Source organism: Capricornis sumatraensis, chromosome 14 (genome assembly GCF_032405125.1).
Source record: "Capricornis sumatraensis isolate serow.1 chromosome 14, serow.2, whole genome shotgun sequence".
NCBI classification, from domain to species: domain Eukaryota; kingdom Metazoa; phylum Chordata; class Mammalia; order Artiodactyla; family Bovidae; genus Capricornis; species Capricornis sumatraensis.
The window spans coordinates 74,126,527-74,143,231 of NC_091082.1; the positions used below are offsets into that span (position 1 = coordinate 74,126,527).

Below are 16,705 nucleotides of genomic sequence, written 5' to 3' on the forward strand. Positions count from 1 at the left end.
ACTTCCCAGATTTTGATTCTTGATTTACTTTGCTCTTTCCTCCTTGGGAGCTGCTAAGATTTGTACAGTTGATTTCAACTACCATCTCTAGTGATGATTTAGTTGCGGGCGCTAATAAAATGTTTTACTGTAATTTAAAAGGGAGACTGAAAATAACTTGGCAAGTACTGAATATTCACCTATATTATTTCAAACAGTACCAGTAAAACCCAGGCTGTTATATAAATTTAAGTGTTCTTGCTATAGATTACAGGGAATCTGGAAAGAGTTAGTATTGCTGAGGTTTTTGTGCATGGTGCCAGATGTTAAAAGCTGCATAGTATTGAAGTTTTACCACTCCTATAAAGCATTTCCCAATAGTTTTAGTCCACACTCCTCTTCTTGACTGCCTGAGGCACACATTGTTACTAACATTTATTCCTTGTGGGGCCTCTGAAATAGCTGGACCTTTAAAATCTTCCAGTTTATCTCCTCATCAAAGGCACTAAAAGTTATATTATGTGACATTTGAATATATGCTTTTTCTTAAAGCTTCTTGTTTTTGAGTACGTTATTAGTTCTTAGGACACTAATTGGAAATACGGAAAGTATGATGAGATTTAGATAACTTCACTTTAAAATCTATCTATAATCAGAACAGAAATACACAAAAGGTTCCTTTTAGTGGCTGAAAGACCCAGGGGGTCAGAGAAACTTGCCTGCAACTGTGTTAAAATCTCTAGATAATATGTCAATCAGAATGGATGGGTACAGATCAACGTAGAAACAGGGAGACAGCTAAGTCATTATGGGAAGTGTTTGCAGTGCCCATCCAAGTTCTGTCTAAAAGTGAGGGAGCCTCTGCTATCTGAGTTCGGGTTCTCTTGGTCCTATATGGTTCTGATTAGTGATGAAAGAGCTGTGGTCTCTAGACTCTGAGATTTTCCTATCTCATTGGTAAGAACACATCGATTGTGAGATTAACTTAATCAACCAAATGCTATTCCTGTTTAATGCATCTGAATTACTTTCTCTATCTTATTCCCGAACTCAGCAAACACAGGGCAGTACAGTGGATTTACATATTAAGTATGTGTAGGTGTACATCTTAGACAGGGACATAATTTGAAATTTGCATAGAATCAAAATTATGCTTGAAATCTTTTGAATTAATTTTGAATTAGTAGGATTTAGGTTTAGAAGCTCCAAATTAAGTTCTTTCTTTTTCTGCCTCCTGTAACTCCCTTTCTTCTTCCTTTCCCTTCTTTCTTCTCTCCCTCTCTTTTTCTCTCTTTCTCCTTCCCCTCTCCTGCTTCCTCCCTTTTTTCTCTCCTTTTCCTTCACTCCCCTTCTATTTCTTTCTCTCTCTTTCTTTTTCCCCTTGGGCCAGTTGGAATCTGAGGTTTCTTTCAATGGTGGGAATGAGGAGCAATGGACACCCAAAGAACTTCACCCTATGTTTCATTACAGTGGTTAAGAGCATGTGATTTGGACTTGTATGCTTTTTTTTGGAATTATACTTACTAGCAATGTGTTATATACTATACCATTTAAATAAAGAATATAGAAAAATTGAATGAGGTAAAATTTATAAAGTTCTTAGCATGGGGCTTAAATGAAAGTGCTATTTAAGTGGCAGCCATTAAAATAAAACCATTCAGTTATGATTGGATTCTGGAATCATAAAGTGTATATTGGGATGTGTGCACCTATTGATATACTTGTGTATTGGGAAAGGATTCTCCCCATCTAGTTAATTATCATGTCTCCCGCCTCCCATGTTTCTCTTTCTCTCTCTCTTTTTTGTTTTTTTGGTTAAAACATTTAAGCTCTATTCTCCTAGTAAATTTCAGTTATGCTATACAATGTTATCAGCACAATAGTTACGTGGAATCTACCAAAAAATTTCCAGCTCATAGAAACACAGAATAGAAAAGTAGTTGCCAGGGGCTCAATGGTTAGGAAAAGAAAGATTGGTAAAAGGGTCCCAGCTTTCAGCTGTAAGATGAATAAGGTCTGAGGAGCTAGTGTATAATAGTCAATGCTTTATGTTTTCATTATTTTAAATGCATATTTCTGGCAAGAGAAATTTCCTCAGTCATTTATAGCATGTTGAGTTTCTGACACATAGGAATTTTATGAAGATAAATTAATGAAATATACTTTGACACTTTAGAACAGCAGGAATGATTTCACCCTTCAAAAATGTATGAAGTGTGCTTTTATTTTTTCAGCTGTTACACATTAGAGAACTTCCATCATGTTGAAGGTGTGGTAGTTTTATGCAAGTTTTACGTGTTCATAGAGTTGAAGTTGAGGGTCATTTTTGTTATCAGTCCTCTGTAGTTCCCCCATTGAACCCAAATTTTCTAATGCAATTCCAATTTCTAAGCCTTTTCCCTATCCCCTCCCTGTTGAGCCTCCCCAACCTGGCTCACCCCTCTAGGTCATCACAGAGCACCAGGCTGAGCTCCCTGTGTTACATAGCAACTTCATACTAGCTATCTATTTTACATATGCTGGTATGTATATGTCAGCACTGCTCTCTCAATTCGTCCCATACTCTTCATCCCCTGCTGTGTTTACAAGTCTTTTCTCTATGTCTGTGTCTCTGTGTGTATCTTGCAAATAGTTTCATCAGTACCATTTTTCTAGATTCCATATATGTGTGTTAGTATATGATATTTGTCTCTTTCTTTCTGACTTATTTCAGTCTGTATAACAGGCTCTAGGTTCGTCTACCTCAGTTCAACTGATTCAAATTTGTTCCTTTTGATGGCTGAGTAATATTCCATTGTACGTAATATACCACACCTTTCCTTAACTGTTCATTTGTTGATGGACATCTAGGTTGCTGAGCCATTGTGTACTGATGGACATCTAGTTTTCTGGGCCGTTGTGTATTAACATCTAAGTTTATTATGGCAGAATGATGTATTTCCTTGGTTGTGTAAGTCCATGGTGGGGGAGGGGCTCTGAGGGGAGCTTCATGACTTTAAATTCCATTATATCGCCAATCTGGTGCTTCCCTGGTGGCTCAGAGGTAAAGAATCTGCCTGCAGTGTAGAAGATGTGGGTTTGATCCCTGGATTGAGAAGATCCCCTGGAGGACAGCACAGCAACCCACTGTAGTGTTCTTGCCTGGAGAATACCATGGACAAAGGAGTCTGGCAGGCTATAGTCCATAGGGTTGCAAAGAATCAGACCCAACAAACGAAAAGGCAACCTATTGAATGGGAGAAGTTAGAATAGTTGCATATCATATGTTTGATGAGGGATTACTATTCAAAACATAAAGAACTAAATAGCAAAACCCCCCAATCAATCAACTAAAAGTGAGCAAAAGTTATGAATAACTATTTTTTTCAAATAGGACATTCACATGGCCAACAAGTACATTCAAAGGTGCTCAATATCACTAATCATCAGGGAAATGCAAATCAAAATCACAATGAGATATCATATCACCTCACACTGGTTAGAATGGCCATTACCAAGAAGACAGGAAATGACAGGTTGTTGGCAAGGACAAAAAGCAAAAGGAACGCTTGTGTACTGTTGGGGAGTGTAAATTGGTACAATCACTATGGAAAAGAGTAAGACGCTTCCCCTCCAAATTAAAAAAGACCTTGAAAAATGAAAGTGTTAATCGCTCAGTTGTATCCGACCTTTTGTGACCCTGTGGACTGTAGCCCACCAGACTTATGCATCCATGGAATTTTCCAGGCAAGGATACTAGAATGGATTGCCATTTCCTTCTTCACAGAATCTTCCTGACCCAGAAATCGAACCCAGTCTCCTGTGTATCCTGCATTGCAGGCAGATTCTTTATCGTCTGAGCTACCAGGGAAAACCCCCAGATGATCTTATGATCAAGCAGTTCCACTTCTGGGTATTTATCTGAATAAAACAAAAGTATTAACTCAAAAAACATATTTACTTCATGTTCATTGCAGCACTGTTTACAATCACCAAAATATGGAAGCAGCCTAAGTGCCCATCTATAAATGAATGATGAAAATGTGGTATATTTACATATATATATTGGGATATTATTCAGCCATAAAAAGAAGGTAATCTTGTCATGTTTGACAACAGGGATGGACCTTGAGGGCATTATGCTAAGTGAAATAAATCAGACAGAAAAAGACGAATACAGTGTATAGAATCTAAAATAAAAACAAAATTAAATTAAACCAGTAATATATAAAGAACAGAAGCTGGGGATTTGGTGGGGTAGGTGTAGGTTAAAAGGGTTCAAAAGGTACAGACTTCTAGTTATAAAATCAATAAGTCCTGGGGATGTAACGTAGAGCCTATTAGCTATAGTTAATGTATTGTATATTTGGAAGTTCCTAAGAGAGCAAGTCCTAAAAGTTCTCATCACAAGAGAAAAAAATGGCAACTATGTGTGGTGATATATGTTAGTTAGACCTATTGTGAGACTCATTTTGCAGTATATACACGTATTGAATCATTATACTATACACCTGAAATGAATTTAATGTTATATGTCAATAATATCCTGGTTAAAAAAAGAAAGATTCTTCCAAAGTTTTTGTCAAATTCTGTCCTTGAAGATGTATGCAAAATTGATTGTACTTCATTTCTGCTTAATGCTATGTATCATGTTTCATAATACATAATAATGTAGGCTAGTGTTCTGTTTTGCAATGATACTTGCATTTCCTTCCTGAATAAAATAGAAATAGGAACTATTTTTAAGTATCAATTATTATGTAGGATGCAAAATATTTATACTAGGAGAGTGTCTTCAAGGACTCAGGGGCTTTATAAAAAATAACTACTGCACCAGAATCAGTATGGTTAGGTGTTTGAAAGGTATAAGAACTCACTTATCAGTTTCCCTCATTTATAAAATAAAGGATCTGGGTTAGATGTTCTCAAAGGCCTTTTGAGATTTAAACTGCTAAAAATCATTAGAGACTATTTTTACATTAAAACTTAATGCACAGTTAATGGTGCCTTAGTGGTTTGAAAGACTAAACCAATGGTTTAGTAAAAATGTAAGCATTCAAGGGATCTCACATTATTCTAGTTCACTTCTTTTTGTTGTTACAATTTAAGGTCCTTTCCAATCTCATAAGAACATTTCTCATGGTTAGACAAAGTTTTTTTTTTTTTTTCTTTTTCCTTATATGTGGCAACATTAGAGGTCAGAAACCTCACTTTCAGTGATTGTGTGGCTTGTAGGAATCTGCTTTTATTCACATGTTGGTGATATCTGTATTTTCTAATAAAGTGGGTTGCATCTGTCTTCAATTTGATTTTTTCCTATAATTGTATAAAAAAGTGATTTGAGACTTGTGACAGAAGTCTGCACTGTATCTTTCCCAACCAGTAATATCATGATCCATCGTAATCTCTGTGAAAGCCTCATAAATGTTGATGAAGTAGAAACAGTATTAAGAATAAACCAAAAGCCCACTTATATTTCCTACCATTTAAACACAGTTTCTGTATGAGAAGGCAACTAAATCAGAAAGCTTTCCATTTTCACAGGAATGCCTAGAAGTTCAGTTCAGTCGCTCAGTCGTGTCCAACTCTTTGTGACCCCATGAATTGCAGCACGCCAGGCCTCCCTGTCCATCACCATCTCCCGGAGTTCACTCAGACTCACGTCCATCGACTCAGTGATGCCATCCAGCCATCTCATCCTCTGTCGTCCCCTTCTCTTCCTGCCCACAATCCCTCCCAACGTCAGAGTCTTTTCCAATGAGTCAACTCTTCGCATGAGGTGGCCAAAGTACTGGAGTTTCAGCTTCAGCATCATTCCTTCCAAAGAAATCCCAGGGCTGATCTCCTTCAGAATGGACTGGTTGGATCTCCTTGCAGTCCAAGGGACTCTCAAGAGTCTTCTCCAACACCACAGTTCAAAAGCATCAATTTTTCAGTGCTCAGCCTTCTTCACAGTCCAACTCTCACGTCCATACATGACTACTGGAAAAACCATAGCCTTGACTAGACGGACCTTAGTCGGCAAAGTAATGTCTCTGCTTTTGAATATGCTATCTAGGCTGGTCATAACTTTTCTTCCAAGGAGTAAGCGTCTTTTAATTTCATGGCTGCAGTCACCATCTGCAGTGATTTTTGGAGCCCCAAAAAATAAAGTCTGACACTGTTTCCACTGTTTCGCCGTCTATTTCCCATGAAGTGATGGGACCGGATGCCATGATCTTCGTTTTCTGAATGTTGAGCTTGAAGCCAACTTTTTCACTCTCCTCTTTCACTTTCAAGAGGCTTTTTAGTTCCTCTTCACTTTCTGCCATAAGGGTGGTGTCATTTTCCAGTTATATATCATAACCTTTTTACATTTGTTTCAAAGGACAGATGTATTTGAGGAGTCATGCAGAATACACTACACATTTAAAGAAAGGTGTATTAAAAATTGATTTCACTTTTATTTCCGCTCAACACTATTGCATTTCATTGTTGAACCTGAGATACTATAATATCCTTGTTTTCTAATTCTTTTCTTTCTTGCATTGAGAATTATTTATGACCACATTTTGTGTCTTGTCCTTAAAACAAATGTTCTTTCCATTTATCTGATTTCTCTTGTCTTTGCCTTCTTTAGTCTCTAAATCAGACATTATTCTCAAAGTTATTTATCACCAGTAAAATTTATCAAGTGCCTTCTCAGAGAGTAAGTCAGTTCTTTGCATTCCTTTGAGTTAGGTAGCCATGTTCCATGTTGAAGACATTAAAATGTCAACACTCTGATTTTTAAAATATGTGTTCTATTTATGGTCAGATATTAGCAAGAATCAGTCTCTGGTTTCTATAGCCATATGGACCGATTTGATTGGCAGAATGATTCATATCTTTCTGTTCATGCATGATAGATCACTCAGAACCCATTTTTCAAAATATGGCATTTGCTTCTTTAGGTAATGATATCGATACCTACCTATCTCATATGTAAAATCCCAGGTGCTTTATACAGTTAAAATCTGAGGAAATATATCATTGGATTTATGCAGTAATTTTTGTGCTCAGTTAGTTGATGATACCACTACAAGCTTTTCTTTGTAAAATACTTCTGTCAAAGTATTACTTCTCTGCTTAAAGCAGAAATTCCTTCAGAAACTTTTCACTCATGTCTTTAGGATAGAATCCGGTTGTCATAGCTTGACTTTGTGAGCATACACACACTGCCCCTGACATAAGCTTCCAACCTCATATTCTGCTTCTCCCTTTTCTGAAAACTTAACTGTAGCCAGTTAGATGCACTCATGTTCCCAACATATGAGTACTTCTGTCTCTGTATGTTTTTAAGCACCTCTCTTCTACCTGGAGTGACTTTGTGTCTGTTTTTCATTTAAGAAATCTTGTCTTTCAGGGGTACGTTTTTTCTCACTTTGCCCATGAAGTCATTATTGAAATTTTCAATTAGGGGAAGGGAAGGGAATTCAGTTGGAGATGGAGGAAAACATTTGAAAATCCACTATGTGGCAAGTACTATGATGGGCAGTTTACATACATTATTTCAACAAAGGCTTCCTGTTTTATGAATTCCTTTCTTTTATTTAAGAAGTCCAATTCAGTTGCTCAGTTGTGTCCAACTCTTTTAGACACCATGGACTGCAGCATGCCAGGCCTCCCTGTCCATCACCAACTCCTGGAGCTTGCTCAAACTCATGTCCATCAAGTTGATGATGATATCCAACCATCTCATCCTCTGGCGTCCCCTTCTCCCCCTGCCTTCAACCTTTCTCAGCATCAGGGTCTTTTCTAGTGAGTCCGTTCTTCACATCAGGTGGGCAAAGTATTAGAGCTTTAGCATCAGTCCTTCCAGTGAATATTCAGGACTGACTTTCTTTAGGATTGACTGGTTTGATCTTGCAATCCAAGGGACTCTCAAGAGTCTTTTCCACCACAGTTCAAAAGCATCAATTCTTTGGTGCTCAGCTTTCTTTATGGTCTGGCTCTCTCATCCATACATGACTACTGGAAAAACCATAGCTTTGACTATGCGGACCTTTGTTGGCCAAGTAATGTCTCTGCTTTTTAAAATACTGTCTAAGTTGGTCGTAGCTTTTCTTCCAGAGAGCAGGCATCTTTTAATTTTGTGGCTGCAGTCACCATCTGCATTGATTTTGGTGCCCAAGAAAATAAAGTCTCTCACTGTTTCCATTGTTTCCCCATCTATTTGCCACGAAGTGATGGGACCAGATGCCATGATCTTCGTTTTTTGAATGTTGAGTTTTAAGCCAGCTTTTTCACTCTCCTCTTTCACTTTCATCAAGAAGCTCTTAGTTCCTCTTCTTTTTCTGCCCCGAGAGTGGTGTCATCTGCATATCTGTGGTTATTGATATTTCTCCTGGAAATCTTGATTCCAGCTTGTGCTTCCTCTAGTCCAGCATTTCCTTCCTTTGTGGTTCAGATGGTAAAGAGTCTGCCTGCAATGCAGGAGACCTGGGTTCGATCCCTGGGTTGGGATGATCCCCTGGAGAAGGAAATGGCAACTCACTCCAGTATTCTTGTCTGGAAAATTCCATGGATGGAAGAGCCTGGTGGGCTCCAGTCCTTGGGGTCGCAAAGAGTTGAATATGACTGAGCAACTTCACTTTCATCAATTTCATTCATGTTCATCAATTTCATTCACTTTCATCAATTTCATTCACTTTCATCAGTACTCAGTACTTAGAAGAGTTCTTTGAACAGTGAACATTTATTTGATTAATAAACATAATTGCCTCACATTGTTAATTTTATGATAATGTCTTAGCCACTTTTCTCATCCTTGAGGACCAAAAAAAAGGGGGGAATCCATTTTACAGAGATTGAAATTATTACACAATACTTGTTGTTTGATTCATTGGTTTGTGACTACCATTATTGAAATTTAAAAAATACTGTTGTTTGAGTAGCTTGGCTGTAGCTTAATACCCAGTGCTCTTCAGTGTTTAATGAGTAATTATGAGGGAAATTGTTCATGATGGAATACCGTCTTGAAGGATAAATGAACCAGAGGAAGATCTTAGGTGGATTAAAGCTTAGTATGATCTAGGAGTAATGTGGTAAGTTCAGCTAAGCAGTACCTGTCCAGACATGCCCTGTAAAATGAGGAATTGTATTTGCTGTTGCTGAGCATTTCTGTGGACTAGAAGGTTTCCTTCAAGAGCATGCCACTAAAATTGGTTCTAACCTGAAGTATTTTTCCACTTTAAGAAACACAATGGTTATTTTCCCCATTATATTCTTGTATTTTTTATTTTATCATAAAAATGAAAGTTTTGCTGGCATTGCAATTATTTTTTAATAATTAATATACTACAGTATATATTATTATAATATGTAGTTTTATAGTGTGCTCTATTACAGTAATTCAGTACTCAATATATTGAAATTGGATTTGATAATTTGCTAATTGTCTTTTATTAATTGAACTTTGAGAAAAACTGAGAAAGAAAAAATAGAGGGAAAAAGAATCTCAGTATTGCCATTACCTTGTTTTCTGTAGATTCTTTTCATTTCCGTTGAGAAATGGAACTGTCTGTAGTACCTATGCATGTCATATCTTACACAACTAGTGTTTGGACACTGTAATCTCATTTTGAATATATTACTCCAAGATATAAAAATTGAAATTTGAGCATGGGTTAAACTAATATTTTATTCTGAACCTGCTATAATAAGTGGATGTAGGGAGAGTTAGGCTTTTTTAAAAAATACAGCAGTGTGTACATGTCAATCCCAAACTCTCAGTCTGTTCCTTGCCCTTTTCCCCCTGCCCCCAGGTAACCATACATTCATTCTCTAAGTATGTAAATATGTTTCTGTTTTATAAATAAGTCCATTTGTATCATTTTTTAGAGATTCCACATAGAAGCCATATCGTATGACATTTGTCTTTCTCTGACTTATGTCTGAGATGTTATGAGATTGTATGATAATCTCCATGTCTATCCATGTTGGCGCAAATGGTATTATTTTATTCTTTTTTATGGCTGTGTTTTTACCACATCTTCTGTTGATTGACATTTTCATTGCTTCCACGTCTTGGCTATCGTAAATAATGGTGCGTTTAACATTGGGGTATGTCTAGCCTTTCAAACCATGTTTTTCTCTGGATATATACCCAGGAGTGGGATTGTTTTTAAGAAACCTCCATACTGTTCTCCATAGTGGCTGTACCAATTTACATTCCCACCAACAGTGTAGGAGGGTTCCCTTTTCTCCACATCCACCCCAGCATTAATTGTTTATAGATTGTTTTTGATGATGGCCATTTTGACTGGTGTGAGGTGATATCTCATTGTAGTTTTGATTTGTGTTTCTCAAATAATTAGCATTGTTGAGCACGTGCCTCTTTTCATGTGCCTCTCGGCCATCTGTATGTCTTCTTTGCAGAAATGTTTATTCAGGTATTCTGTGCATTTTCCAATTGGGTTATTAGGCCTTTTGTTTGTTTGTTTGTTTGTTTTTTTAATATTGAGTTACATGAGCTGTTTGAAACTTTTGGAGACTAATCCCCTGGGGAGTGCATTTTTCCTGTTCTGTGGGTTGAGAAAGTTTATGTTGATTGTGATGGAAATAAGCCTCACACAGTATAGAAAGCGACCTGGTCATTTCATTATGCAAACAGGCTACTGTTTCAGCAATTCGAGGTGATATAAAGCTGTAAATATTTTGATATCACTCATATTTCTCTTTTTCTTACAGGTTTTAAAATGGGTGGAAGAAGCAGTGCAGGCTTCCAAAGTTCACCTCTTATCAACAGATCATTTGGAACAGGCTGTAAATACTTGGAAAATTCCCTTTGATCCAAGTCTAAAAGAGGTTACTGTGTCTCTGAGTGGCCCTTCTCCAATGATTGAAATTCGCAATCCTTTAGGTAAGCTATATGGAACATTCATATTAAAAATATTTAAAAATATAGAATATGAAAAAAATAGAAAGACTTACTTGTTCAAATTAATGCTGACTTTATGAATAAATTTAACCAACTCAAAAATGACTGGAGAAGATGTTTAAAAATTAAAACAGGATTTTTAGTCATAAGTATCATTGAGTTAACATGAGATTCAAAAAACTGAAACTCCTAATAATTTAAACAGATGGCATTTACTAACTTAATTGTAACTGAAGGATCCAAAAAATATTTTAGATGAACCTGAAATATTTTCTTCACCTTTATATGAGGAAATACTTCACAGTAACTTATTCTGTAAAATTCAGTGTTTTGTCATTTTTAAGTGAATCATTTTTAAGTGAAAAAAGTCCTTTATTACTAAAAAAACTGTCTAATTTTTTACCATATCATTTTCTTGATAGATTTTAATTTTACAGGTTGTTCTTGTTCAGTCGCTAAGTTGTGTCCGACTCTTTGCAACCCTATGGACTGCAGTATACCACCAGGCTTTCCTATTCTTTACTATCTACCAGGGTTTGTTCAAACTCGTGTTCATTGCCTCAGTGATACTATCCCAGTGATATTATCCAATCATCTCATTCTCTGTCACCCTCTTCTCCTGCTCTCAATCTTTCCCGCAATCAGGCTCTTTTCCAATGAGTCCGCTCTTCACATCGGGTGGTCAAAGGATAGGTGCTTCAGCGTCAGTCCTTCCAGTGAATATTCAGGGTTGATTTCCTTTAGGATTGACTTACTTGCCCACCTTGCATTCCAGTGGACTCTCAAGAATCTTCTCCAGCACCACAATTTGAAAGCATGAGTTCTTTGGTGCTCAGCCTTCTCTATGGTCCAACTCTCACATCTGTATGTATTTACTGGAAAAACCATAGCTTTGACTGTACGTACCTTTGTCATCAATGTGAGGTCTCTGTTTTTCAATATGCTGTATGGGTTTGTCATAGCTTTCCTTCCAAGGAACAAGTGTCTTTTAATTTAATGGTTATAGTCACTGTCCACGGTGATTTTGGAGCCCAAGAATATAAAATCTGTCACTACTTCCACTTTTTTCCCCTCTATTTGCCATGAAGTGGTGGGACTGGATGCCATGATTTTAGTTTTTTGAATGTGAGTTTAAGCCAGCTTTTTTCATTCTTTCCTTCCATCCTCATCAAGAGACTCTTTAGCTCCTCTTCAGGAGACAAGTTAACTCTGGTAGTCACATCTCTTGAAGAATTTTCCACAGTTTGTTATGATCCACACTGTCAAAGGCTTTAGTGTAGTCAATGAAGCAGAAGTAGATGTTTTTCTGGAATTCCCTTGCTTTCTCTATGATCCAGTGAATGTTGGCAATTTGATCTGTTTCCACTGCCTGTTCTAAATCCAGCTTGTATATATGAAAGTTCTTGGTTCACGTACTATGGAAGCCTAACTTGAAAGATTTTGAGCATTACCTTGCTAGCATGTGAAATAAGCACAATTGTGCAGCAGTTAAGTAAGCATTCTTTGGCATTGTCCTTCTTTGGGATTGCAACGAAAAGTGACCTTTTCCAGTCCTGTGGCCACTGCTGAGTTTTCCAAATTTGCTGGCATATTGAGTGCAACACTTTTACAGCAGTATCTTTTAGGATTTGAAATAGCTCAGCTGGAATTCCGTCATTTTCACTAGCTTAGTTCGTGGTAATGCTTCCTGAGGCCCATTTGACTTCACACTCCAGGATGTCTGGCTCTGAGTGAGTGATCACACCATCGTGTTTATCCAGGTCATTAAAACCTTTTTTGTATAATTCTTCTGTGTATTCTTGCCACCTCTTCTTAATCTCTGCTGCTTCTGTTAGGTCCTACTGTTTCTGTCTTTTATCATGCCCATCTTGCATCAAATGTTCCCTTGTTATCTTCAGAAGCATACTGCACACCTCTTAACCTGGGAGGCTTGTCTTCTGGTGTCTTTTTGTCTTTTCATACTCTGTTCAGTTCTCGAGGGAAAAATACCGAAGTGGTTTATGATTCCTTCCTCCAGTGGACCATATTTTGTGAGACCTTTCCACTATGACCCTTCATGGATCACAGCCTTGTCGTGGCAAAGGGGCTTGTGTAATTTTACAGGAGATAGTTGTTAAAAAAACAAATTTATATTCTCATTAGAATAATGTTTTAATTTTTTCCTTTGATAATTGGTATGATTCTCAGTTTTGGCTTAATTCCATCTCTGGTTGAATTTACAAGACTTAAGGTTGAATTGAATAGTAATCTTAAAAAAAAAAAAAGAAACCTAATTTTTCTTAATATACGTGTTTAGGAAATTTTTTAACCAATGATGTTTGCACAGTATTTTTATTCTTATTGTAGCTGAAGTATATGTTACATATTTTTAACCTGTGTGAACATTTATAAATTGGAAAGGAGTAACTACCTTTTTTCTTTATTTGAATCTTAGAAAATGACATACCTTAGAGAAAATAGTGTATGAAATTGACCTCAAAGGCTTCAACCACATTTAACAATCAAATTGAAATTTATGAGCAAGCAAAACCAATTTTTTTGAGACTGTTTGGTCTTGAAAACAGATTTATCTGCAGAAATGGATTTGCCTTTATAAGTAGCATTCTTCTAGTACCATCTATCCTATCTACCCAGGAAGGATTTGTGTTGTTCATTATCTGTATCGAAAGTACCTGTAACCATTGCCTTAAGTTCTACTACTTTAAAAATTCACTGACAGTGATATTTTAAAAGTCATTTGCAGCGATTATAAAACTTCTGATGCAAACATGGGATTCTTTTAATTGATTTGTTTACATAGCTGCAGAAATAGTCCACACGAGAGCCAAGACTGAAATGAATATGTAAAGTATGGCTTAATTCCAAATTTGTTTTCCTTCCTAAGTTCCAACTGTCAGATCCTGTATGTTGATCTCAGTTGGAGAAGGTACCGTGTTACTTCATTATACTGCTCCTCTAATTGTTCCTTTGACAAGTAAAAGCCTTCTCCTGCACTTCACGGAAGACTGAGGTTTTACACTTTATGCAAAGTTATGCCCAGGGCTCTTAATGTTAGCAATATCTTGAGTCATCTCCAAAAAGACTTTTATTCTAGTTTACTCTTTTGCCATCTGTTAAGTCTAAATGTCTCTAGTGACTGTATATCACTTCTTTGTAGCCATAATAATCATTACCTAGATTAACTTTGGAAATATGATTATCATCTTCCTTACTCTGTTTTTAAGATCACATCAACAGAGCAAATAGGAATCTGTTACTTCAATTACAGTGTTCGGAAATGGTAAAGTTATGTATATTTTAGATACAAAATGATGTTTAGAGCTAGAGGTGTAAATGTCCAGCAGGTAATTTGTACTGGAAATGTACACAGCTGATATACACAGCTGAAATAAAGATTATGCTTGTAACCTCTACATCTGTCTTTCAGGAAAGCTGATAAAAAAGGGATTTGGCCTGAATGAGCTATTAAATATTCATAACTCTGCCAAGGTGGTGAATGTTAAAGAGCCAGAGGCTGGAATATGGACAGTGAAGGTACTGTTATGTTACAGAGTCTATTTGTTGTTTTATTTTGATGTTGGCATGTTTTATAAAATATATATATGATAGTTTATTTATATCTTCTCTAATGATCATGGAGAAAGCTTTTGCTAAAAATCAGTAGACGTGTTGCATTCTTCGGAGTTGTCTTGATCATATGAATTGATAGTGTTTGGTTTTGATGACCGTGAAAGGGATCAGTACCACCATAAATAGACTTAAAATGCTCAGGTAATTCTCCTGTCATCGAATCTGTAGATTGATTATATTAGCCACTGTCTGCCTCCAAAACAATCAGAGATGGAGCCAGTAGAGAATGATGTTTAGGGACACAGGCCCCAGTGTGGAACTACCCTGGGTTTGAATCTCAACACCACCACTTACAAGCTGCTAATCCCTTAGAACTATAGCTTCTCTTGATTTTCTTTCCACCTCTTTAATATAGGATGGCAATAACAGTCCTTTCCTTCATAGAAGTGTTCTGAGAATTAAATGAAGATTATACAAATGGAGTATTTAACAAGTTCCTGTTACAAAATAAGCCCTCAAACATTGCTGGTTATTGGTGTGTAGTAGACCTACATTCATTGTGTGCTTGAACACAAAATGGTATTTGTATCTTCGAGTCACATTAAGTAGTATATGTTCATACTAAGAAAGCATTGTATTTTGGCAATATGGAGGAAAGAACGTGTTTGCCTTCGAAATTCAGGATACCATAAATCTGAGATCTGGTCCTGCTGCAAATCATATGTGGGACCCTCCCTAGTAGATGCTGTGCGTGGCTTGCCCATATTTCTCAGAAATTTCAGTGTGCTCTGGCCTACTTCCAAACCCAGGATCTGTTTTTCTGTGTCTGAGAAGCTCTTTTTTTTTTAAGGTAGAACAGGAGAAGGCTGTTCAGCTAGAGAATTAAACCCTTCTAGAGCAGCTTTCAGCCCCTGCAGGAATAAGCTCTGGTTGTCTATAGGGAGAGCAGGCTTAAAGGCACACCCGTTATGTGCTGCGTGTATTGCTCTTCCTCTTCCGTTAGAATCCCTTGTAACTCCCAAATAAACAGTTTACTCTGGAATACTGGGACACCTCAAAGAAGATTCCCCTTTCATCATTTGCTCTTTCACTGTCTCAGCTTCCCGACATGATAAAAAGAAAAGAAAATGATATCAACTGGGTCATTTCAAATTATATAGCTGCTGTGAAGGTACATGGAGGTGTTATACCATAGAAATTTTGCATGCCGATTTTTTAAAAGAAATACTTAACTTTTATTCTTTAATTTTATAAAGTTAATTTTTCATTGTAACTCCATTTAAGTCCTAGAATATCAGTGTTTCTTTCCCTCACAACTCTCAGTCTTATAAGGAAAATAAAACAGATGGATATTTTAACATGAATAATATGGAATAAAGGTTTAAGTAAAAAGGCTATGTGAAATAAAATTAGTAACTTTTATTGAGTGGATCACAAACAGTCCCATCTGCCTGTGTTATCCCCCAGTTCCGTGCACAGAGTAGTTGCTCAGTCCTTCCTGAGTGCATCAGATAGTCAATAATGAAGTGTTTTGCTGTTACATTTTAAGTAAATGTGGCCAAATTTGATATTACAGTTATTTTGACGGACTCGCCCCAAATATAACTAGATTGAGTCTGACTTTCTGTGACCACAGTGGGGAGGAATATATGAAGTTCTGAGTCTCTGTATCATCCAAACATTTTAATTTAAGCATGCTCTAAGTCAGCAGTCTTGAGCTAGCTGTTCACTAAGGTAATCCGTTCTTGCTCTCTGACCAGTGATGTTAAGTTGTCTGTTATTGACTTTGAGATGTGTACAAGTGATACCATTCTTCTGTATGATTAGCAACTGATTGTGAAGTATTTGAACCCATTTTCTAGGTGATTTGGATTGCTACCAGTGATATTTCCTCTAATAAAACTCTTGCCTAGAAGGGGGATATTTTACATGTCTGATGTTTTTCCTTGTGCCTAACACACCTATTCATCCAGTTATCCATTCAATAAACCTTTACTGAGTGTCTGATTCGGGCCATGTTCCATGATACTTAATGGTCACTAAGTACATCTTAATGATCATTAGAACAGTCACTGAGGATTAATCTGTGAGTGAGGAAGGAGATAAGATAGTAGGAACACTGTTTAGACAAGTCTCTAAACCTGATCTCCTGTAATTAAGAAAACAATAAAAAGACACAATATCTGTTATCACAGTATTTTAAATTCATATCTAATCATCATCAAAGAAGCTTCTGGTCCTGATGTTACACAGTATCTGGTGTACAATTAGTGATAT

General features: G+C 36.8%; 1 protein-coding gene across 1 annotated transcript in view; it reads left to right on the plus strand.

Moving 5' to 3' along the window:
- Window positions 1–16,705, plus strand: part of HMCN1 (hemicentin 1) — a 537,733-nt gene that overhangs the window by 189,656 nt on the left and 331,372 nt on the right. Inside the window, exons 5-6 of the mRNA XM_068985901.1 lie at window positions 10,669–10,840; window positions 14,286–14,392. Coding sequence (XP_068842002.1) covers window positions 10,669–10,840; window positions 14,286–14,392 — 279 coding nt within the window. The remainder of the gene's footprint in view (window positions 1–10,668; window positions 10,841–14,285; window positions 14,393–16,705) is intronic.